Source organism: Orbicella faveolata, unplaced genomic scaffold, assembly GCF_042242905.1.
Source record: "Orbicella faveolata isolate gen_17 unplaced genomic scaffold, um_ofav_v1 contig_2, whole genome shotgun sequence".
NCBI classification, from domain to species: Eukaryota; Metazoa; Cnidaria; class Anthozoa; order Scleractinia; family Merulinidae; genus Orbicella; species Orbicella faveolata.
The window spans coordinates 22,105,001-22,129,132 of record NW_028301547.1 but is presented as its reverse complement, the minus strand read 5'-3'; the positions used below and the strand labels follow the sequence as shown (position 1 = coordinate 22,129,132).

General features: G+C 39.2%; 3 protein-coding genes and 1 pseudogene across 3 annotated transcripts in view; 3 read left to right on the top strand and 1 right to left on the bottom strand.

Annotated features, from left to right (window-relative positions):
- The first annotated feature begins 680 nt into the window (after positions 1 to 680).
- On the top strand, positions 681 to 2,473 carry LOC149112443 (uncharacterized). The gene is made up of 3 exons (XM_089289330.1): positions 681 to 710; positions 1,160 to 1,219; positions 1,859 to 2,473. The coding sequence occupies exons 1-3, from the start codon at positions 681 to 683 to the stop codon at positions 2,222 to 2,224; spliced, it is 456 nt and encodes a 151-aa protein (XP_089145456.1). The 3' UTR covers positions 2,225 to 2,473.
- A 7,190-nt stretch (positions 2,474 to 9,663) lies between these two features.
- On the bottom strand, positions 9,664 to 11,666 carry LOC149112442 (uncharacterized). Its single transcript, XM_089290332.1, has 5 exons — positions 11,533 to 11,666; positions 11,221 to 11,441; positions 10,915 to 11,008; positions 10,666 to 10,815; positions 9,664 to 10,459 (listed from the first exon to the last, which is right to left on the bottom strand). Exons 1-5 carry the CDS (start codon positions 11,645 to 11,647, stop codon positions 9,921 to 9,923), a joined length of 1,119 nt encoding a protein of 372 aa, XP_089146458.1. The 5' UTR covers positions 11,648 to 11,666; the 3' UTR covers positions 9,664 to 9,920.
- Positions 11,667 to 15,291: 3,625 nt separating this feature from the next.
- LOC149112441 (uncharacterized) lies at positions 15,292 to 17,216 on the top strand (annotated as a pseudogene).
- A 2,177-nt stretch (positions 17,217 to 19,393) lies between these two features.
- LOC149112440 (uncharacterized) overlaps positions 19,394 to 24,132 on the top strand; it is a 53,801-nt gene continuing 49,062 nt past the window's right edge. Inside the window, exons 1-2 of the mRNA XM_089290319.1 lie at positions 19,394 to 19,690; positions 21,667 to 21,706. Of these exons, the coding sequence (XP_089146445.1) occupies positions 19,669 to 19,690; positions 21,667 to 21,706 (62 nt within the window). The 5' untranslated portion in view covers positions 19,394 to 19,668. The remainder of the gene's footprint in view (positions 19,691 to 21,666; positions 21,707 to 24,132) is intronic.

Below are 24,132 nucleotides of genomic sequence, written 5' to 3'. Positions count from 1 at the left end.
ACTGTGCATGAGTCGGGTCGTTATATTGTCTTCGACTCAGCGAAGAGATCAATATGCATACATAAAAAAATTCTGAGAAGTCACACACTGTGACCATTTCCTAGAAAAGAAGACAAGAGCAGGGCATTCTGCCAGAATCCAACAAAAATGAATGCAATGCAAACTAAATAATAGATCGATCAGGTACTATGACTGTAACTGTATCAGAGAAATGATATCATTTCAAAAGTAAGAAATAAGCCAGCACTTGCGGTTTCGGAGGGAAAGTCCCATCCTTTGGCAGTGATAACGAATTTCATAAACCTGCAGAAATTATTGCATCATATCAAGAGATGTTTATGAAATTCTTATACCATTAAAATCAAATATTACTGTTAGGGAAACATCCCTTTGCTGATCGACCAATCAGATTTTGGAATATAACAAAAAGTGTTTTCTTATTGGTCGGAAAGCCGGGATAAACTGAAATAGACATGACATCATGGAGTCTATTTTAACTCGGGAGCAGAGGCGCTAAATTCAAATCCAAAAACTTGAAACATTCTGTTCACAAGATCGCTGGAACTAAACTTATTAAGAGAGGCGAGTTGGCTTCTTGATTCGATTTTCCGTCCGTATTTTCATTACACAGTTTCTTTCCTAAAACAGGGCGAATTATCTAGCCTACAGTATCCGAAATCATGGCTAATCGTGTGCCACGAGCGATATCAGTGTGACAAAAGCCAAACATATTTATAACGTTGTGTATAGATCTGTAGAGATACCCGGCAGCCAGGAAGTGTTTTCACAAATTCAGATATCTGGCAGTCTTAAATTCTTATAGAATTTTGACGAAAAGTCTCATTTAAGTCTCCTTAGACTAGTAGATCTTTGTTTAGAAATATCAAGCGATTTTATGTACTATTTTGGCTTTGTAGTTGAGGAATTTCTACGAGCTTGGGGACACTATAAAATCTCGATATGTTAGAAAATATTCCTGCTCTGACTCACGGGGTCAACCCTCATAGAATAATATCCACGAAAATCACAATATGTATTATGTTTGCAAAAACGAAAAGTATTTCATCTCAGCCGAAAATATCTATATACGTGACTTCCGTGTACTCTGTGCAGTGACTTGTTATGATTTGTAAACCGTATTTTCTCTCTTTACTTATAGCTGAGACACCAAAACTTCTTCCTGATTGCCCATCTAAAGGCTCCAGAAACTCAAGCGAAGGTGAGAACAAAGTTCTTCTCTGCCTTTAAGTATTCATGAAATAATCATAAAATATTGAAACTCCGTTCGCCGCATGCCGAAGCTCGACTGTCCAGTATATTATGAAACTGTGAGATGTCTTTATCCCGATACAAAAACTGAACAGTAAGAAAATTTTTACGAAAGAAAACTCACGAAAAATTCACGACAGAAAAATTTAGTTCTATAAGGGCTTTAGGAAACGATTTTGAGCAAAATATTTTGAGCTTTGGCCCTCAAACATGACGCATCCCCGGTTTGCTTGAACTTGCCCAAACGATTCCCAGATGGTCACGACCTGCGCAGACGTCACGCAGTCTTTTCCTCCCCACGAACGTTGGAAGGAAAGATTGCGTGACGGGCAAGATCAGCGCGCGTATTGTAAAATGTTGTCAACTTTCTCATCAGTGAACTGTAATTTTGGAAACTTTATCCGCATAGTTCATCCACACCCCTCCCCTCCGGTCCCTTGAATTCATTACCTAACTAGTACTCTTTTCGCTCTTAATACCGTTTAATGAGTGGAGTAACTACAATAGTCGTGCATGTGTATGCCAAGGGTAAAAAAGAAACAAGAAAAAGACAAGTGCAATCAACCAGCATTTATTCCTTTGTTAACAGATGGCTAACCACATATGTGATAATCTGATACATAAGCAGTGGTCACGTTACACCGACTCCTCTTTGATACCTCATGTTGGGGGTATTTATGTGATTGGAGTAAAGAGGTCGTCTAAAAAAGCCATCATATACCTGTACTTGGGGCAGTCCGTAGATGTTCATGACCGGATTAAGGAGCACAAGTACAGTGACCAAAAGATAGATGGCTTTATCCGACGAAACATCAGAAGGAATGGTGGAAAGGACTTAAGAGTGAAATGGATCCAGGAGGAAAACCATAAGTTTAAGGAAGGAGTGTATATCAACTGCATGGAGAAAAAGCTTGGTTACAAGCTGAAATACAACATGAAAGGGGGCAACAATTAAGTACATATGCTCCGTGAAAATGTATCCTAAAATTACTACTTATATAATTATGGTAAAATTCACGCATATACTTGTAAGCCTAGTCTAACAGTAGAAAAGCTAGCACATTTGCAATTAAAAATAGAAATTGCTCTGTAATTTATTTTCATTTGGCTAAGTCAGTGAAGACAATGTTATACATTATATAAAAGAGGTCACATGTAAGTAGAGACTGCCTTGTTAAGAATAAACCGTCTGTGAAGCTTTGAATGCTGTCGTTTTTGTAGGTAATCTGTTGAAGCGTTTCTGGCGTGCACTTCGCTCCTACCACGAAAGCTTGGTATAGACTTAGGCGTGTATTGTTAAGGTCTGCTTAGCCTCAGTATTCACATAGAAACGTTTTCATGAAGCAAATCTGTTAGCCTGCGCACAGGCTTATAGTATGACAGTATGGCCTGCGTATATAGCTTTAATTGACAACGTTCCTTTTCTGTATCTTTGTTAGTTTGTTAGTTTTTTCGCATAACTGCGTTTATGAAAAGGCATCACGTGGGTGGGGTTAGGGGAGCTGTTAAAGACCCAATCAGTTAACGGTTTAGGTCGGGTCGCACATTGCCCGCCTCGAAAATAGCATGCATTTTTCAGTTTTCTAGGCCTGAGGTGGGCTACGTGCATTCTTGAACCTCGTCTTTACCCTTATCCCTAATATGAGGGAAAACACAACAATAATTGCAAGAAATTGCGACTTCCTTTCAAGATAGCCTTGGATGACATATGTTTGCATCATGAAGACGAAGCATGGCTCTTTGTAAACATTCCAGTGCTATTTTTCTGTGCATGGATAAGCTAACATTTAATCAAAGCGAACTTACTTGAGTCTAGTTTCGTTACAAAACTGGTCAAACCACTTACTTAGTCATTGTAATATATACCTTCCCTTTTGTTTTAAGTCCATTATCAACACACTCTAAATGACGGACTTTAACTACTTATGTAAGGTTTACTATTCAGAGAAAAAGCGGACTTCAGTTTTTTTTGGTACCCTGAGTTTGAAAACTGGCGCAAGAAGCTTGCAAGGTCTCCAGGATTTCCAGTTAAAAACCGATATATTTAGTCCAAGAGGGTATGTTGCATTAATAATTTCAGATGTTGCCATCCTATTCATAAAAGTTAACCCTTTAAAACGTCGAACAGCTAAATAAAGAGCTCATCAGAAAAGCAGAGTTGGATTGTCCGTGGGGCAAAAATTTCAAACTTCTAATAAATAATAGGCTTTTTCTATTTTCTCGCAAAACGTATGAAACCGTGAAAGAAAGTGATTCGTCAAAAGAAAAATTGGTGTCACCGAACGTCCAAGATGGCTAGATCCGAAGGTGTCAGTAGCAGTGACTCCTAGCAGACCTACAACTATTGGTGTTCATTTCATATTACTTAGTCGATGCTTCGGCGCGTAAAGTTATAAGTTGCATTTTTTTTCGCACGCTGTATCCCTGAAACCGAGTTGGTGACCCCCTCCCACTACCCATCTTCAGTTAAATTTCTGACACATTTCTGGCAGCCAAATGCATATCTGATGTTTGGAATATCTGACTCGGAAAAAAAAATCCGGGTTCCAGATGGGATTTGAACCCACGAACCTCCGTGATCTAACCGGAAGCTCTAAAACCACTGCGCTACTCGTATGCGCGATAGCAAGATGGTGCTTCCACTGTAATTAGCAGTAATTAGCCGATCGTTCCCACGTTCGGTTGATATAGTCGTGTGGCTCTTACGACGGCGATTTGCACATCGTAGAAAGTTTCGGAAGTTGTTCAACGATCGAGGAGAAATAATAAGTAAGCTTGTGCACACGACTAACTTTCCCCGCAATCAAAAACAACATTGCAGAAATCGCGTAGATTACCTATAAAAATTTACGATATACCTTCGATAAATCCGCCGAGAAAATTGATGGAAGAGTATTGCTTCCTGGCTCCCATGTTACGGCTTGCGATTTCCTCGGCTTCGATGAATCATTTTTCTGAAACTCTCCACGAGAATCTTCCCGTTGTACGGGCCAAGCAGGTCGATCGATGAAGAAAACCACTTCGTGTAAGAAGGCGACAGAGTTACTCAACTGGACCTCCTCGCTGGTTGGCCAGAAAAATATTTTTCTGGCTAGTCAGAGGGAAGGAATTCGACCACTTCTGGAACTGGTTCGGTAAGAATAAATTCCCAGGGGCTCTTCAACTCTCGAAGTAAACTTTCGCCCGAAAAGATCGATTCTTCCCGGCTACTAGCCCCTGGCTCTCCCAGGATGGGCAAGAAAACGAGCTCTGTCCAAATAGAATACAGTAACTGCCTCTCATTGCTCTTCACTGATGCAGATAACGAATCAAAGACAAAGAGTGCATGAGTTGTGTCATTACACCGAGTTCGAGTCAGCGAAAGAAATCAACATGCACACATTGACAAATTCTAAGGAATCACACATTGCGACTATTTCTTAGAAAAGGTGACAAGATCAGGGCATTCTACCAGAATCTAACGAGTATAAATGCAATGACTCATTGGTATTTCTTAAACTGTCAATCTTAGATACTCTGACAGAAATATTAGAGAAATTACATCATTCCGAAAGTATGTGCTATGCCAGCACTTGTGGTTTCCTGGGGAAAACTCCCATTCTTTGTGATAGCATACAATACAATAAAATACTCAATGCAATAGAAGTTTATTCTGTAATACACTTAGCTACATGATCACATAAAAGACAGTGTGATACACAAGCTAATTTACGAGTGTTTCGCATAAATCAAAATTAGAAGTGAATAATATAATATATGAAAAAAAAAATTGACAAATAGAAGTCAGGACAGCTCCCTGTCGGGGTTTATGACATTCAGTCTAAAGTAATTATATCTTGTGATGAAAGAATTTCATAAAAAAAAATGACCTACCAAAATTGCATCATATAACAACAATAATGCACAAATAATATTTATGAGGGAAAAATCCCTTTACTTTGTTTATAGCCTTTAACTGAAACTCTTAGAGTTAGGGAAATAACCCTTTGCTGATCAGTAAATCAGATTTTAGATTTTAGATTTTTACAAAGTGTTTTCTCATTGGTCAGAAAGCTGGGATAACCTCAAATAGACGTGACGTCATGCAGTCTTTATAACTAGGGAGCTAAAAGCGCGAAATTCAAATTAGCGAGAATCTATTTACGAAGAACAGTGCTTTGAGAGGGGTGAGTTATAGTTTCTTGAATCGAGTTTATACTTCGCATATCTGCAACAACAACAACAACAACAAGCTTTATTTTTTCCTTGTTATCACATATATATTTTTCAGTAGCACACCTTATTTCTACGGATAATTCTAAATTATAATCTGGCAGTTGTCAAGGCCGATATCAACAATCGCGTGTCACGGACTATCCAACTAGTGCAGTCAAACATGTTATAAATCTGGTCATGAATCTTGTGGATGAACATCGGACAGCAACCTTAAAGACAGCTGAGCCCCTTGGTAAAATATTTTCACAGTTGTAATCCGTAAATTCAAAACGAAAAAGATCTTTCATTCAAGTTGAAATATCAATGTGTTCATGTCAAAGCCGGTGACCTCTATTTTGTAAAATTACACTTCTCAGACTGTCAGTTTGCGAGCGACTTAATTATGCAAACCGTATATTTCTCGCTTTCTAGTAATCAAGACAACCTTTACTTGTTTCCCTTGTGACGCCAGAAACTTTAAGCAGAGGTGACAACAAATTTGTTGTTTGATATTCTTGATCACGTTAACAGCGAAGCAGTGGCTAATAATTCGAGCATTATCAAGGTGTAGAATATATTTTGATCCCAATGCAAAACTGAGATAGTGCCAGGGAATAAAACTAGTTGTACAAATGGTTTCACGAACATTTCGGCGTAATCATTGAAAAGTAGCCTAATATTTTGTATGGTCGACGTGGCATTTACTTTTCTTTAGAGAACTTTCTAAAACCTTCGAGAGCAGTCTTGGAGACGATACCAAAGCGCGTGAAGTTCACATGCTGTAACATAACTTTTCTTTACTTTGTTCGTTAGTTTACGCCCCTCCTCACGAAAACAGAGGCTCCCCGGAGGTAACGTTAAATTTTTTTACCTTCCTATTGAACCCTGAAGGTAACGGTCTCCCTGAAAGTAACGGCCTACCCGAAAGTGACGGCTCTTTGAAGAAGTCACTAAAAGAGAAGGTCTCTAATGAAGCGCAATACGGATGGAACAGCCTGACCCTAGGACTGAACAACTTGAAGAGTTATTTGTAATTTTATTTCGAACTTAACTGAATTTTTCTTGAAACTCTGATTTATGAACTGTATTCAGTTGTGTAGCTGCAGAGTCAAATGATATACATATGATATACGCGATATCATGCTACCATTACACTCTCGCCTTACAGTACTAACGTTTAGGCCTCTTCTGTTTATCCAGTCAGCTTTGTTTATGTGGGAAGTTAGGAACATACATAAACGGGACTTTTAATTTCTTGTGTTACACGTCCGCTTTGTCTGAAACGACTACCACCGTCAGAAACGGTTTTTTAACTATCCGAAATTAACGGCTACCCGCAAGTAACGGCTACCCGAAAGTAGCGGCCCCTTTTGCCTGCTAAATCCGAAAGTAACGGGTGCCGTTACTTTCGGAATTCTATGATAGTTGTAACCAGTTGTATGGGTGCCTATTATATATTATACCTATGGTAGAATTCAATAAGAGAGATTAATTTTAAAACTGTATCTTTCTTTAGCTAGATGGCCAGTGAGATTTGTAACAAATTAATACACGAGCCCTGGATGTTCTACGCCGATGCCTCTAAAATACCCCATGTCGGGGGGATCTACGTGATTGGAATAAAGCGGCCAAGATTACGAGCAATACAATATTTGTATCTCGGGCAGTCTAATGACGTCCATAAACGATTACAGGGCCATAAGTATGGTCCTCAAGACATCGACGATTTTATCAGGCGAAATTACAAAAGAAATGGTGGGAAGAATCTACGAGTAAAATGGACCAACGAACCAAGGCATAAGTCGAAGGAGCGAGGATACATAAGGTGCATGGAAAATGTTCTCGGCTATGAGCTGGAGTATAACAAGAACGGTCGAAACAACTAATTACACCGTGAAAATTATCCACTCTAAAGGTCACAACACTTCTTTGTTATCATTGTAAGCCCAGTCTAAGTCTGAAAAAAACTAGAACACTGGAAGTTTAAGTAGCAATTGCTCTGTAATTTATTTTCATTTGGTGACGTCCGTGATGATAATGTTGTACCTTATAAAAGAAGTTGCATGTAAGAGGAAACTACGATGTTAAGAATAAACCATCTTTGAAGGTAGTCCTGTCTTTTTTCAGGGTAATCCATGGCAACGTTTCTAGTTTGTACCTAGTCGGCAGCAAGCAAAGCTTGGTATCGATTTAGGTGTGTATTTGGGGGGACTATAAGTAGCCTCACGTAGAAACGTTTTTTGGAAGAAAAATGAGCAACCATGATCCGTTAGCCTATGCACAGGGTAAAAGTGTGGCCCGCGGGGGGGGGGGGTGCATTTATGAAGCGACATCACGGGGGTGGGGTTAGGGGGGCTGTTAAAGACCGAATCAAATAAAAGTTTAGGTTGGCTACATAAGGGTTCGTGCAAACACTACTATAGTATGTTTCATGGGTCTTTTCTCCTGGGTTTCTCAGTCTGATTTTTGTCGGAGGCGTGGTTGCCACGGATCGAGCAGTCGGGGTTCGAGCCCAGGCCGGAGTCTCTGTGTTGTTACGTCAGCATGACACTATGCTGTCACACTGCCTCTCTCAGTTCCAGGTGTTTAACTGGGTAATATCTTCCAATCGCAATTCTCCTTAATGATTCCTAGTGACCTAATGTAATGTTAGCTGTGAGAATCTGCTAGTACACACAAAAAAAATGTCTTTTTGAAATGACTTTCTTTGCTTGAAAGATCGCTGATACTGATGACAAATACCTCTTTCCTGGAAGTTAAACGAGTAGGATATAAACGAACACCCTCAGACTCCAAACGTTCACGTTTGGTTCAGCACAGAGGTACTTTCCTTTTCTTCCAAAGAACTCCTTCCTGGTTATAGATGTTTTGTTTACCAGCTTTATGGGTCCGGTAGTTTGCTATAGTTATTTTGTGCTTTCTTATGACTAAACAACGTAATCATATAATCATAAATGTATAAATCATAATCGTAATCATATATGCTGTCGGTTTTTTTCCTATTTCGCATATATCCTCTATTTTAAAGGCAACGATTTAAGGTAGATTGTGTAATAAGGGCAGATGGGCTAATGGTAATGTTTATCCGCTCGCGGGCAGGGGGCAGGTGCGAGGGTGTGGGGGGCGGAGGGCAGGTGGCAGGGGGCGGGTATCGTTATCTCCGTTTCGCCGCACAATGCGCGTTTCAAAAATCTCATTAACTTTTAAGTTTTCTCGGCCTGAGGTGGGCAACGTGCATTCTTGAACCTCGTCCTTACCCTTATCGCTAATATGAAGGAAAACACAACAATAATTGCGGGAAATTGTGACTTTATTTCAAGAAAGCCTTAAATAACATATGTTTGCGTCATAAAGACGAAGCATGGCTCTTTGTTAAGTCTTGTAAATGTTCCAGTGCTATTTTTCTGTACATGGATAAGCTAACATAAAATTAAAGTGAGCTTGGGTGAGTGTACTTTCGTTACAAAACTAGTCAAACTACTTACTTGGTTCTTGTTATATACATCTTCTAATTCCCTTGTGTTTTAATTCTGTTATGAACACACTCTAAATGACGGACTTTGACTACTTTTGTACGGTTTATTATTTAGGGAAAAAGCGAACTTGAGTTTTTCTGGTACCCTGAGTTTAAAAAACTGGCGAAAGAATCTTGAAAGGTCTCCAGGATTTCTTGTTTAAAACCGATTTATTTAGTCCAAGTGGGTACGTTGCATTAATAATTTCGGATATGTTTCCATCCTATTCATAGAGTTAATCCTTAAAGAGGCATTTAAAGCGTCAAACAGCTAAAAATAGAGTTCCTAGAGCAGAATTAGATTGTGCTTGGGGCAAAAATTTCAAACTTCTAATAAATATGTAGGCTTTTTCTATTTTCTCTCAAAACGTAGGAAACCGGTGCTGAAAGTGATCCGTCAAAAGAAAAACTAGGGTCACCGAACGTCCAAGATGGCTAAATCCAGGCGAAGATGAGAGGTGGCTACTGCCCTGAGACCTGTCACTACTGATTGGTGTTCATTTTATATTACTTAGTCGGTGCTTCGACGCGCAAAGTTATAAGTTGCAAATATTCCCACACGTTTTATCTCTGAAATGAAGTTGGTCACCCTCACCCCCCCCCCCCCCCCCCGCATCGTTTCTTGAACTCCTGACGAAAGTAACTCATTATCTGAATTATTATAGGATTCAACAAAATCTGTGTATTAGAAGATGTTCCTGCAAAAATTCTTGAAGACAGCAAGTGACTCAACAATCTAAAAAACCTTATAATTTGTTCCACAAACCTATTTAACTATTTAAGTATTTAATAATCTAGCGTTTATATTTCAACTTAATTTTGGCAACACTTCATGGCGACGTTTTGAATAAAACTAACACAATAATCATGCGATTGGCATCGAATAAACAACTCTCTGAACTGGTCCACTTAGTACTCTGGTTGCAGTTTATTCACAAAGTTCCTAGCGAACAAAGACTTTCCAGAAATCACCAGTCACGGTGGACACTCCAGAATAGTAGTGGTCATCGCATCTCAAACTTCCATAGGCTGGTCGCAGAAGCCAACAATATCTTTTATTATTATAAAAAAAAGCGGGGTAAATGTACAATCTATCGTCATCTCTTAGCCTACCCCATTCGCCACGCCCGTTTCTCCATTGATCGCAAGCTCCCGCTAATCTGGAGTTGTCGTTTTCCATTCTAACAAACGAGCCACAAGCGTCGGGATTGACATCCGTCTGACCGCTGAAGTACTGGACTACAGCTTCACCGGTGCTGTTAGTGACGGTTGTCACGTGGAACGTCCGTCCCTGTTGTTTACTGCAGTGGAATCTCAGCTGAATGAAAGACAAGTGAGTCCACAGCTCCTTCATGGCACTCTTCTTCAGAAACGTCTTGTTGTTATGATAACTGCCGACTCCTCTGTAGGACGCCTCTTCTGACAATTGCGGTGGAGAGGATGAGCTGTCAAAAACATAGTTAGAGACAAGAAGCCAGCCTCCTGAAATCAGGTAAATTTGTGATCGTTAATTGAAAAGAACAAAACCAGGTGAGAACCTTACAATAAAGCATTAATTACGAAACGAAAACTTTCAAAGAGAAGGAAAATAAAGTAAGAAATGTTTCAACCGCACGTGTTCCAAATAAATGAGAGTTTGCGTAATCTTAATGTGTAAGAATATTTCTTGTTCGCCATTCTCAGCTTACCTCCGTCAGTTGTCATGTCACAGAAGACCTTTAAAGGGTTTCCACTCTTCTCAGGGTCGATCCAGTACTCCCCGTCTCCTTTAGAGTCTCCTGAGTCCCGGATGTCCTTACAGGAATGACCAAGATGATGCGAGTACCAACCTTTTATTTCTATAAAAGAAGAAAGAAAATAGACCAGGATACATTTTGCAATCAGATTCACTCTGCGTTATATAATCGTCAAAACACAAATAAATATTCACGACTCACGTTTTTCACATTTTTTCCCCTTGTATCCCGGATGACACTGTCCACTCTTCACTGTTTGGTCATTCCGCTGACGAGAAACATCGATGCAGGAGGCCTAAGTTGGGTTAAGAAAAATGCTGTTCAGCGTCAACTTTATCATTTATCAATACTCTAAGGAAATATCAGCTTTTGATCGTTCTTGCTAACTGTACGAACCGGCTGACAATCATATTTTTCTTTAACAACCTCGCGTTAACCCTTTTCCTGCTCCGAGTAAAGGTAGCTAAACTGAGATAAGTAATGTATATACGGAAGGTTTCAACTGACCTGAACTGAACCAAAGTATGTGGATCCTTTCTTCCATTTAAAATCTCCTGGCTTCATCTGTCGGGTTTTGTTGTTTAGCTCACAAATGCGTTGCCCTGCATTGCTGCCGTCCGGACCGACATTAAACGACTTGCAACTGCTATTTCCAATGCATTTAAGGTGGCATGCAAACTCGTCAAGAACTGTAGCCGTGGACATGACGTGACCAACTAAGGCATGGTCTAACAGAGGAAAGAAAATAAAAGTTTTCCTGATGCAAACAGACTGAATAGAAGGAAAGTGCGACGTTTAAGTTTACCTGTGCCTACTTACCAACTTCCGTTTCAAAAACGCTTCCGCAAAAGTCCGTGTTTGCCACCACAAATAAGATTATTAGGAAAATGTTTAGAATCACAATGGCCAACCGAATCAGCCACGCGCCAGCCATGGAGTTGTCAGAGTATGGAATTAAAACTTTTTTCAGAACCGGAGGTGCAACGCACCCAAAGCTCGCTGCTGCTTTATCTATTCGTTTGATCTAGAACGGACAGACTTATATGCCAGGTGATGTTCATATTTAATTAATAGTTGAAACACTGGGTTATATAACTCAGTTAACGCAAGCTTTCATTCATTTCGGCTAACAGTTCTTTTCTTTTATTGTCAGAAAATTAAACGTGCCGACGTTTACGCATTGCTACTGGCTCCCTTCAGAGTTCAAACAAACTAGCAGCTGGTGTTTTCAAAAACCCAGACAGTCTTTTGAGCCCTAAAGAAGGCAGTAATGCCAAAACCGTCGACATTTTTATCTGAAAATACTAAAAACACTACGAGAAATTCTTTAGTTTTTTCTATTTCAAGGAGTTACAGCGTATTGTTGTTATTAAAATCATTGTTTTCATTTATTCCCCTGTTGTTTGGAGTTTCATATGTTAGAGAGCTCAGGCTCCTAACTGGTTTATAAATTGTTTGATGGTGCAATAAAGGACTTATGGCTGATGTTATGTTTATTCACCTGCAGCCGGGGGGTGTTTGTGAACTCCGCTTTGTGTGGTGCGCGCTACAAAAAGTTCGTAAATTTTTAAATGCTAATCTTAGAGTCACTCCAGACCTGAGATGGGGTACATTTATCCCGAGCCTTGTCAAATATAAGCGCAAGAGCATGAAGTTTAACTAGTCGTGATCATTCATAATTCATTGTGTTTATAACTCAAGGTGGAGTTATTAATATCAGAATTAATATCTGCTTTATTTTACATTTTGAAGACTGGAACAATAAAGAACTCCTTGGATTGTTAATTATTTAGTCAAAACTATGAGCGGACGTTACTCAGGTACCGCTCGCTGATTAATGCTACGAAACAAATTAACTCTGCGATCTGATTCAGCCTATGAACTGGAGAACAAGGTTTAGAAGGTTTTTTCCCCGTGACTCATATTCTTGGAGCTTTCCGTGGCTTTTTTGTTGAAGAAACCGGCAAATTGGATCCCCCCTAACGTCTTTGCTACACCTGCAATTGGAGAGACATCTTAACTAAACCGCCGTAAGGATTCTTATAATTATATAAATAGTTCTGTCTACTGAGTTGGCATTTCTGTCGTGCTCATTAAAGGTGCTACGTCACGGTTTGCGCATCGTGAAAAGTTCATTGTAAACTTTTCAAGTTCGTCGTTTGTTATCTGTGTCAATCTTCTCCATCCTTAACCATCCTTGTTCCTTTATGGTTAATTAATGTCCTCGGTGTTTTTCTTTCTTAGTAAACTACTATTCTCAGGTTTTCTTCAATTTTAATAGTAGTTTTGCACATGGCCAAAATAACTCAAAATACCGTGGCTGAGCTCCTTTAAGCACGCCGCTAGCGGCGTCTATTTCTTGTATGACTAGTTCGCGTGAAAAGTTTGTTAATAAAAATGATTTTAAAGGAATAAATAACGTCTTCCAACAAGCTGAAAGTCGCAATTCTCAGCAATGATTCCAAGTCATTTAACGTAATGTTCGCTGTGAGAATTTGGTAGTACATCAAAAAATATCCTTTGATGAGAAATCACCCACTTCTGGAAGTTAAATGGTTAGGATGTAAACGAAAACCTTGAGCCTCTTTAATATATCACGTTTTGTAGTCGAAGCTTGGTTCAGGATAGGGAAAAAAAAAACCCTCCTGTTTATGGATATTTAGTTAACCAGCTTTATACACATCCGGTATTTTACTATTTAGGCAGCAATTCACGATAGATGCCCTAATTAGGACAGATGACTGATGATAATGTTAATTCGTCTGCGGGCAGGGGAGCAGGGGTGGGGGGGGGGGGGTGTTTTGCGCTGTGCCCGCCTCGAAAATCTTGTACATTTTCCAGTTTTAATACCAGAGTTATTTAGACCTGAGATGGGCCACATGGAACCCTGAATTTCGTCATATATATAAACCGGCAGATGTGTTAAGTCACCAAGTCGTGATCATCTTTAATTCATTGTGTTTATAACTCAAGCTGGAGTTATTAATATCTGCTTTATTTTACATTTTGTGAACCTGAACATCTAAGAACTCGTTCGTTTATTAATTATTTAGTCAAAATTATGACCGGACGTTACTTATTTACCGCTGGCTTGTGAGGGGCAGCTGGGGCCAGAGCAAAATTATAACTGAGGCAATATCCATGGTTAAATTCTCATCTTAGGAATTTTGTAGTGTTTTACTTTCCCTCTTCAAAAACAAACAAAAACAAAAACAAGAAAAACGAAAAAAATGACTGAGGCAAGTGCCTCAGTTTGCCTCATACCGCCCTGATGGATCCTTCAGCGGTGACCACAGGTTAACTTCTAGAACATGAAAAGTAAGAAACCATCTTGTCATAATCCATGAGATTCAGCGGGGTGTTCTGCGGGCTCACGTGCTCTTTCCGTTCCCGCGCGAATTTGGCATGAAAGAGTAGTGATCTACATTTCAACCCAGCAAATAATATAAAATGGAATAAATTATAATAAATAACCTTTAGATTTTACCCTCGGCAGTGTTTATAGCATAAAGGCTAGTGGAACCGAACAAACAACCAAAACAAATAATTCAAATTGAACATAGCAAACTTCAACAAACTTCTATTTCAAACCAGGAAAGCATGAACCATGGGGTAAAACAATGTTTTCACGAATGTATTGTTTGCAACGCCTTTGTCGTACTACCAAAAATCTATCAAGAAATTACATGTAGACGCCTGATTAAATTGGCTCCTTAACGTTAGCGAACATAAACCTAAGCTACACCCTGTAGGTATTAAAAAAAATGTTTTTGTCATCAATGTTTGTGTCGTCGCTCACTCGTAGCTACCATACATAGTATTCTGACAATAAAACTGCTAAAATTACAAGAAAAATGCCAGTTTAAATAGCGTTTACGATGTTAGTTCATATAACATAAACACGCAAAAGAAGGACGGCCGATATTCAGTCATCTTTACCTCATGCTTGGTAAACCATTATATAATTCGGTCAAACCACGTATCTACGTAACAAGCCTGTGATTTGGTACTGACCATAGGGAACGAGGGCTTTGGCAGCGACATGGCACGCGACAGGAGTGGAAGCAGTTTCCCCATTGGTCAGAATCTTCAACTTGATAGAAAGCTAATTTGATTGGCGAAAAAGCAAAGTACATGCAACGGGAGGTAAGCCAAAACACGGAAACCTCCGACATGCGTGACAGCCTGAGGTCACACGTCTGGGAGAAATACTTAATGTACTAAAAAGGAGGTAAGGAATCGTAGCTTGTTTCGATTCATTTAATTTTACAATAGGATTCTCACTAGGCTTTGAAGCATCGTACCCAGTTAGAGAGGCCCCTAGCGCGCAGGTCGTCTAAAAACAAGCGCTCTTATCTTAACTTGATGAAATTGTTCCGGATCCATTGTTGTCTTAGACAGAAATGGAAGTGTGTTTAAGTGTCCCCTTGCTGGTAGCAATGCAGTAAAGCTATTTTTCCTGCTTTCTTGCTTCGATTTTAACTTTCCTGTCATTGGCAATGTGTGGCGTGTATGTAGCTTTTTACCAGCGTTTTAGTCATCTTCTTTCTTACCCGGGGCGGAAGCAAATGTTCCATCATGATCAACCTTAAATTAGCATATCTAGCAGCAGTGATATCACTTGTTCCAATAGTAAGTAACAAGGTCGTATATTCATCTTTGTTGACATGGCTATTTGCCTCCAACAAGAATGCCGCAGTTCACGATTCATACGTCAACGACGCAAGATATGATACAAAAGGAATTGCATGCTCGATGTAAAAGTTAACAACAACAAATTAACTGCAGCACAACTGTATTTACGCAAGGTCGCATGCTTCCATTCGTAAGCAATGTTTTCATACATTTACATATATCTTTCGAGAATTCTCCCAACACCCTAAGGGTTTAGATGAGGCTATGTAAAAATGGAATAAGTACTCTACTGCTTTTATAAAATATTTCTCAAGAATACGCGCGAATCTAAAACGTCGCTACGGTGTTTACATACTCTCATCTAAACATAACTATCGACCAATGAGAGCGCGCATAGTGTCTCAGCTATATTATAATTGAAAAATCGAATCATTACGGTAATCATTGTTGAATTTGTTTTGTCGCCAGGACGGCCAAATATGTGATAAGCTATCAAAGAACCCCTGGCTGCCATATGACGTGTCTTCAGTTGACAAGCTAAGGTACCTGGCATTTATGCTATCGGCGAAAAGCAAGGAAGTGAAACAAAATACATTTATGCAGGTCGATCTAACGACGTGAGGAGAAGACTACAAGAGCATAAAAGTCAAAAGCAACAGGATATCGACAAGAAGGTAGCAAGCAAATTTAAAAAGCATAGAGAAACAGACCTCAGGATAAAATATGTTCCCGAACAAAGACAGAAATCGAAAGAAGGAGAGTATATGCAATGTCTGACAAAGAAGATTGGATACCGCCCTGTGCTGAATAAGCGCGAGGAAGATGGCTGTGCGTCCTGTACAGGGGGCCAAAAGAAAAGCAACGCTAAACGTTCTGAGAAGCATTCTTCAAGCAGGTCGTCTCCTAGGTCACACGCCAGGCCTAAAGTGGCATCGCCTGGCAGATCATCTAGTAGCTCTGAAATATCATCAAAACCTTCTTCTGGATCATATAGCGGCTCTAAAATATCACCAGGACCCTCTTTTAAATCATCCGGTAGACCCAAAGCATCAACGGGGCCCAAAGTGTCATCTGGAAAGTCCTCTTTTAGATCACCTGGCAGCTCCAAAGTGTCATCAGGAAGGTCCTCTTTTAGATCATCTGGCAGCCCCAAAGTGTCATCTGGAAGGCCCTCTTTTAGATCACCTGGCAGCTCCAAAGTGTCATCAGGAAGGTCCTCTTTTAGATCATCTGGCAGCCCCAAAGTGTCATCTGGAAGGTCCTCTTTTAGATCATCTGGCAGCTCCAAAGTGTCATCAGGAAGGTCCTCTTTTAGATCATCTGGCAGCCCCAAAGTGTCATCTGGAAAGTCCTCTTTTAGATCACCTGGCAGGAGCTCGTTTAGATCATCGTCTCGGCGAAAATAAGAGGATGGGAAAGACAGAGGTTGCGCGCAGTTGACTGATCTGTTCGCCTCTTTAGTGGGCCCATTATGATCACTGTATAGGAGAATCTCTTTTTACAATATTTGTCCAATTAGAATTAGAATAAGCGATACAGTTTCTGATGGAGCACAAAAACATTAGTTCTGAATATTGAAACGACACAGCATGATTAACTGTCCTAAGGAATTTAAACCCGATGCATTGAATACTTTTTGGGCGACGCGGCCGGGTTTAAATACTGAAAATTTTTTGTACTTGAAGAATGCATGAGCTCATTAGCGCTTTGGCCATCCAGAAATTTTGAAGTTTTTGTCAGCCAAATTCTCCTCAGTTATTACACCCAGAAACCCTAACATTTCACAAATTACTAAGTTTCACAAGCTCTTTAAATGCTTGAAGTTAATTCGTGTCTAGGGCGCGTGTGCAGTTTACGCAGGTATTTGTATCAACAATATATGTTATAGACATTTATGTTGGTTCAGCTTACCACTGATTGTAGTTCTATCGAACTCCTCCTTTGAGAAGTCATTTGCAAGAGCAGTTCTTTTCTGATACTGGCTTACCTTCAATATTACCCTTATTTCATTTGTCACTGATCTTCATTTGCGGTTTATTCATAACATGTCTCGTTACAGTGGTTAGTTATACAGGCAATTATCCCTAAGACGGACACCTTGGAGTCCAGCACCAACTTTATATATATCTGTGTTAGAAATTTAGAGAGGTGTCTGCCTTACAGAAATCCAGTCGAGGTAACCTGACGCCAGCTTTCCTGAAATAGTAAAGCACAAGATACATACAGTAGATAATCATCAGTAAAAGGTAGGTGAAGTCTGTATACGAGCCAAGTGGTCCATCAGGCCGGAGCATATCCCCGTTTGTGGAGTGCTAATCAATCACAGGGTTACCCCCCCCCCCCCCAGCATTAAATTCGCCGATATCCATTTATACACCTGGGTGGAGAGAGGCACTGTGAGAGTAAAGCGTCTTGCCCAAGAACACAACACAATGTCCCTGGCTAGGGCTCCAACCTGGACCGCTCGATCCGGAGTAGGGCGCGCTAACCATGAGGCCACTGCGCCTCCCATAGACTGGTTGTGTACTCGCTGTTTATTACAAGCTGAGCTGCAAAATGGAACAAGCCTTTTTGGTATCCCTATTTGTTCAAGCAGTATTTTGAACTAAATTACTGGTTATTATTTCGGTATCATGCGTATTTTGCTGCAGCTTCTCCAAATCTCTATAGAACGTTTTTTCTGCCTCATTTTTTTTTTAAAATTAACTTACACCCAGAGAAATTCATATTCTTTTTCTTTCCAATTCTCCCTTCCTTTCCTTCTCTTTTGGAACGCCGATGAAAGGGGAAAGGGGTGAGGAGGTCAGGGGGAGGGGGGTGCGATTAGACCAGGATCAAATTGCGGTCTCGTTCTAGTATGAGATTATTTGATTTTTATCTAACTTAACTATAACCGAAATTGCTTTAAACGGGCAGGTATAGCCTGAATAGCACTCCAGTTAGCCTAAATAATGCTCAGGCTAACCTGAATAAGCATTTTTACAGCTAACTTTTAACAATGTGACTTATAACCTGTAACACGCGTTTTGAACCTGACGGGCTCGGGACAGTTCTGGGGCCGAGCATCTTCCCATGGTCTTCCTTGTACGGACGCCTCTGCGCTCGGTCCGTACTGTCAACATCTCGGACTAGTGATATATTCGTCTACTTAAATAAATAATAAATAGATAAGGATCTTAATTGACTAATGGAGACAAACAATGAAACAAACAATATAAATGGACAAAAAAGGTTAAAAATCCCAACTGGCAAGAGGCAGATGAGTTGGCTATTTGCAAGTGTGGCCGGGGTCGGCAACAACACCTGTCATCAGCTAGTGGTCAGAATGGGACAAAAATCCACGATCTCCGATCTCACGTCTGGCGCCCTCACCACTCGGCCACGCTGCCTCCGAATAACGGTAATACAGCCCCCGTGCTTGGCTAATAAGATATACATCGATGGTTGCTTTTTTTTAAATATCGCTATTTGGCCTATTTTGTGGGGGTCCCACTATTTTATGAGGGTCGTAAAGGGGTATGCTTGTGATGCGTGATTAGCTGATTTTATTTTCCGTGAAAGGTAAATAATTTAGGAAATTATTCTTCGTGACTAGTGACCTGAAGGTTTTGCGTGACCCGTGAAGAACCTGAATTATTAACCGATATTCTTAATTTTGCCGCTTTATTCTAGGTGATTTTGAGACGCGAGTCCTCCAGCTCCGAATGGTTAGAGTTGTACTGTCTATCGAGAATGACCTAGTAGGTATGCGATTTGTAATATGGAGCCTTGACTTAGCCATTCGCTATTTTTCTTTCTTCAAACACTATTTCTAGTGTGTATTAACAGGTCATTTAAAAGATTATCTTACTGGCTTATTTTCGTGATTCGGGAAAACGAAATTTTTATATCCGTGATCCGTGATCCTCTATTTTTCCGTTCGTGAATCGTGCCAGAGACCTCCTTGTACGACCCTCTTTTATCGATCCGTGAATTTAAAACTGTGCCAAATCCATGATTGTTACACCACATAGAGTCCGACGAACGTTCTTTTCTTGCCACTGACCATTCTCATTCCCAGTGCTACTCGTTTTAAACTCTGCAACCTTCGGTATTCCTACTACATTCCTATTCGGTTTGCGACGTAGTGCTGGCAGAGTAAGCTGAAGGGAAATCCCTGAGTCAGTTATTTCGGTTTGAAGCTTTGCATCAAACCAACAGATTTGCACAAGTGAGGAATGGACGTAAAGGTTAGACTCGGTGCTCGGTGATTCTGAGATTAAACCCCTTCACTTAAATTATCGTTGTCTTGATTCCGAAGAAGATCTGAAGAGAACCATTATGTCTGGTTCATCTAAAAGAGGTAAGAAGAACAAACCGCTGCATTTTTTAGCTGGATATTCAAGCTTAAGTAGCTCTTGCTTCCTGGCCCACATTAAATATGTCTTTTTAGATATTTTGGTGTGTAGTATCGCTGTTTATTATATAGACACGAGTGTTTCACTGGAAAATACACCGCTTGTAAAATTTATACGAAACTTAACATCCAGAGTGGCGTATGTATTTTCCATATCCTCACTAGTGAAGATATCGATGATTTCACTGATATCAAGTTTGTCTCTTAAATTGTTCTTTAATTCGTTAGTGTATGATCGTAACATCTTCGGGTCTTCCTTCAAAGTCTTCGGCAATCTTCGGCAATCTTCGGAAATCTTCGGAAATCTTTGGAAATTTTCGGAAAATGTTCGGCAACATTCGTGTGACCTTCGGACAATTTTTGGAGAATCTTTGGAAATCTTCAGAAAGTGGTTGGAAATCTGCGGAAAATCGTCAAAAACGCCATCATCAGTATGTCTATATAATAAAAAGAACATTACATGTTTAGCTCGAAGATATGAATTTTATGTTCTCGTGGCAAGAACAACATCTCACTCATTCGCTGGGCTCACTCGTGCAATATTGTTCTTGCCATGAGAACATAAAATTCATATCTTCTGGCCACTGTGTAATATCCTCTATATATTTTTATGAGTTGTGCCGTATTTTGACTTAGCCTAACAATGAGTAAAAGTATAAAGCGATACTACACACCAAAACATTTCATAAGAGATTTATTATCCAACTGCTGTAGTCAATTTTGTGTGCGCAGGCCGACCTGTACAGCAAACAGGTTTTCTACTGAACAAATAACTGAACAATATCGCTGTATATTTGTACTGGTATTTGGACGGTGTTTGCTGCAGTTGGATAATAGAGCTTAATAAGGTTGAGTTTACTAGGAAATTGACTCATTACTTATTAGTTAAGCTAACATTAGATTTTGATTTCTAAAGAGCTATGCTCTTATCATTTTTTTAAAATTTTTTTTTGTAACATTTTATTGATACTTAAAGCACAATTACAAGAGCGATATAAACAATATTACATAATTAATTACACTTATGCTGCCCCTGTTACAATTAATTATTAACAGTAATGACAAAATAATTTACAAACTTACATGTACAAACACTTATTATTGACACTAATTACAAATTTACATTACATTACATTCACAGTCAGTTAGATCTAATTAAGGGTGTGGTTAATAATATAAACCCATATAATAATTTGTACAGATATTTATATATCTGTATATACAACTGCACATGTAACTATATACCCGATACTTAGCTATTGAGAAAAGAAAAGTTAGGATAACATGTTTTGCCATTTTTTTTATAATGAATAGCTTTCCTGGGGGTTTTCCCCTCAGGGTTGACCCCCTGGAAACTCCCTGGGATTTGTGAAGTTTTCAGCATCGAACAAGAACCTACTGAATCACTCCATGGGTTTTAGAGCATAAAATTCACACTGGTCAATTTCCCTCGCCAAGAGGCTAAGCTGTTGACAGAACCCCTTCATTTACAATAATAACAGACAAATTTATCAATTTTTCTAACTCTCTTCTTCTTTGAAACTCAAACCACGTCCTAGGCTTTGTACAACGGCAGGATGAACAACAAACATGCAACAAACTTTGAAGACCTCTATGAAATGTCATGTAAATGGCCGCAAGGTTGCTCATCTACATGTTCATCCAGGATGTTGAAAGTGACATACCACTGACCACTCTCAAACAAATCCCATAGGTGGATCCCAGTGGTCTGGCACATTTGTTTCAAAAACCAAACAATGTCTTCATCCTATGGGACAATTTTTGTTTAAAAAATGCACCATTCCTTGCATATTCCTAGGGTTTCTCTTCTTACTTAGTGGTCTTCAAAGTTTGTAGATCTCTAGTAGGAAGATTCATTGTTATTGAGACTTTTCTTACTTATAAAAATTATTTTATTCCAGGAAAGAAGGGTAAAAACCCAAAAGGACTTCCATCACCTTGGTAAGTTACATATTGTAATGTTTGTGAAGAGATAATATTTGAACTTTAAATGTAGCATCTACAGTTATGTAGTACTACATTTACACCAGCACTAAAACACCTTTTTAACAGCCAGTGCCCATAACTATGGACCAAACAACGGCACAAGTCGAAAAATCGATTTTGCTCATTTTTTGCCCACAGATTGGCCCTAGCTAGTAAACAAACGGACCATAGTTAGTTTCTGCTAATGCAGCTTTTTTCGGGAGAAATTTGCGAAAAACGATTTCGCCCCTATTGAGCTCAAAATCTACTTCCTGTTATGCTAAATTTTCTGAAAATTTGATTGCTTTGCACGTCGCACAGCAGCTACTTGAGAATCTTTCAATGGTCTTTACATTCAGCTCAGGTCTTCATGGTATGACTGAGCAAAAAATAAAATAAATCGAGGTTTCGTTTGAGCCCGAAACGAGATTGAACAGAAACGCAAAATATTGGGATGTGTTGCAAACGAATTATAGCACTAAAATATCGCAATATTTTGCTATGGGCTATAACTTTAAATGCCATAAAAACACTTTCTACGGGTTAACTGTACACCAACCTGTTTGAAAATCAAAAAATAACTCTGGGCAAATGGTTTTAAGTTGCCTGCCTTGGCCTGTGCTTCTCATAAATTTTTCCCTGAACCGCCATGAGAATGTAAACAATTGCGTGACGCTGGCGGTCACCCTGAATACATAATTCTTTTCCAACAAACCGCAGATCTTAGAGCATCTGGGTGAAAAAAGAAAAACATAATGGACCACTTTTAACTTTAATATTTTGAAAGTCATCGCTTTGGAAATTTCGTTAATTAAAAACGCCAATTAAAAGCAATTTACTTGGAGTTCGGGTGTTACTGCTATGTCGTTTTAAGCTCTCGTTCTTTCTTTGATCATTTTAATTACAAGAACGAGTTCTAGAAAGAAAATCATTCTAAGCTCATTTGTTAAGCGTAATGACAAGTTGATATTGTTGGTTTGTAGCCTTACTTGATCTGAAGGAACGCTACAGTGATTAAATTTGTATTTGTTGATTTCGACGGATCGATTTTCGGTTAAACCTTTTTATTGCACATTTAGTGCCTTTTCTCCTGCTAAAAAGTCGGAAAAAGTAAAGTAAACAAATCCTAAAAGTTTAAATCATAAATAAGAGTCATCAACAGTGCGAGTGTCTCAGTAAGCTGTTAATTTGAACAATTACTGTGCTGGACGGATTGCTTTCCAGGTTACGCACATACTATACATATAGTTCATTGTGCGCGAATGTTTCTGTTTCAAACAACTGAAATGCTCAATGCTTTTTTTCTTTTTTTCTTCAGTCTTAAAACTTAAGGTTAGAGTTAGGCTAAACCCTAAACTGTTTTGGCGGCAACCTATTTTTGACTAATTGCTTAATCAAATTATATACAGTAATAGCCCACGTATAAGAACCTGAATTTTTCAGTTTAGCCTAAATAAGTTCTTATATAAATGGCACTTAAAGCATATTTAGGCTACCAAGGTTCTTAAAATAGGTTCTTATATTTTCATATGAATTTCATCTGAATACACTATATATATTAGAAATATCATCTCATAATACAGTATAAATCATTTATTTGTACCATAGAGCAATGCCTATAGGCATTTCAGTGCAGGTACAGTATATGTCCTTAACAAAGCATAACAAAGAAACTCATGTTGAGAAGCTGAGGCATTGCCCATTGGGAGTTTACGTTGTTTTGATATTTTGCAGTTTTTTATTTCATTGGGATATATTTTGATATTTTACATTTAATATTTTGTGATTCTCACAGATGTGGAGATGGTCAGAAAGCTTTCTTTGATACTGTAGTAGAGTACAGTACTTGCAAATACTTGGGGAATTATTTGGATGGCAAACACCATAGACATACAACATGGTACTTAAGCTTGAAAGAAAAAAAAAAGTTATGTCAAGTTACTTTAAAATAGATGATGATCTTAATTCAGTAGTTTCTACCTATACACTTTTACAACAACCCCACTGATAAGAACCTAACTTAAAATGTTAGCCTTAATAGGTTCTTATGTGGAGGGGGCTTAAAATGAAAATTTTAGCCTAACAGGTTCTTAAAATCCAGGTTCTTAAACGTGGGCTATTACTGTATATATTTCATTGAAATTCGCTCTTCCGTGACCGACTTCCGCGAACAAAACAAGACTGGATGTTCGCTGTTCATTTAAGACTACAATCCTGGTCAAAAGTGTTGGGACAGTTACGGCAGATGACTTCACAGGCAGCCTCTCTTAAGACCAAAACCGCGCAAGCCCGCCTACCCCCCTTCCCCCTGTCAATGTTGATAAAAATCTTGAAGAAAAAAAAAATCCTTGACAATAGCTTCAGAATAGCCACGTTTCAAGAATTGTTCGCCTCCTAGAACA

Bases quoted from the DNA above. Each gene is read 5' to 3' on its own strand.
- LOC149112443 (XM_089289330.1), top strand. From the start codon at position 681: ATGGCTAATCGTGTGCCACGAGCGATATCA. The intron at 711-1,159 runs GTGTGACAAAAG...CTTTACTTATAG, and splicing joins GTGTGCCACGAGCGATATCA to CTGAGACACCAAAACTTCTT. The intron at 1,220-1,858 runs GTGAGAACAAAG...CTTTGTTAACAG, and splicing joins CTCCAGAAACTCAAGCGAAG to ATGGCTAACCACATATGTGA.
- LOC149112442 (XM_089290332.1), bottom strand. From the start codon at position 11,647: ATGGCTGGCGCGTGGCTGATTCGGTTGGCCATTGTGATTCTAAACATT. The intron at 11,442-11,532 runs GTAAGTAGGCAC...TTCCTCTGTTAG, and splicing joins CGTTTTTGAAACGGAAGTTG to ACCATGCCTTAGTTGGTCAC. The intron at 10,816-10,914 runs GTGAGTCGTGAA...CTTCTTTTATAG, and splicing joins GGGGAAAAAATGTGAAAAAC to AAATAAAAGGTTGGTACTCG.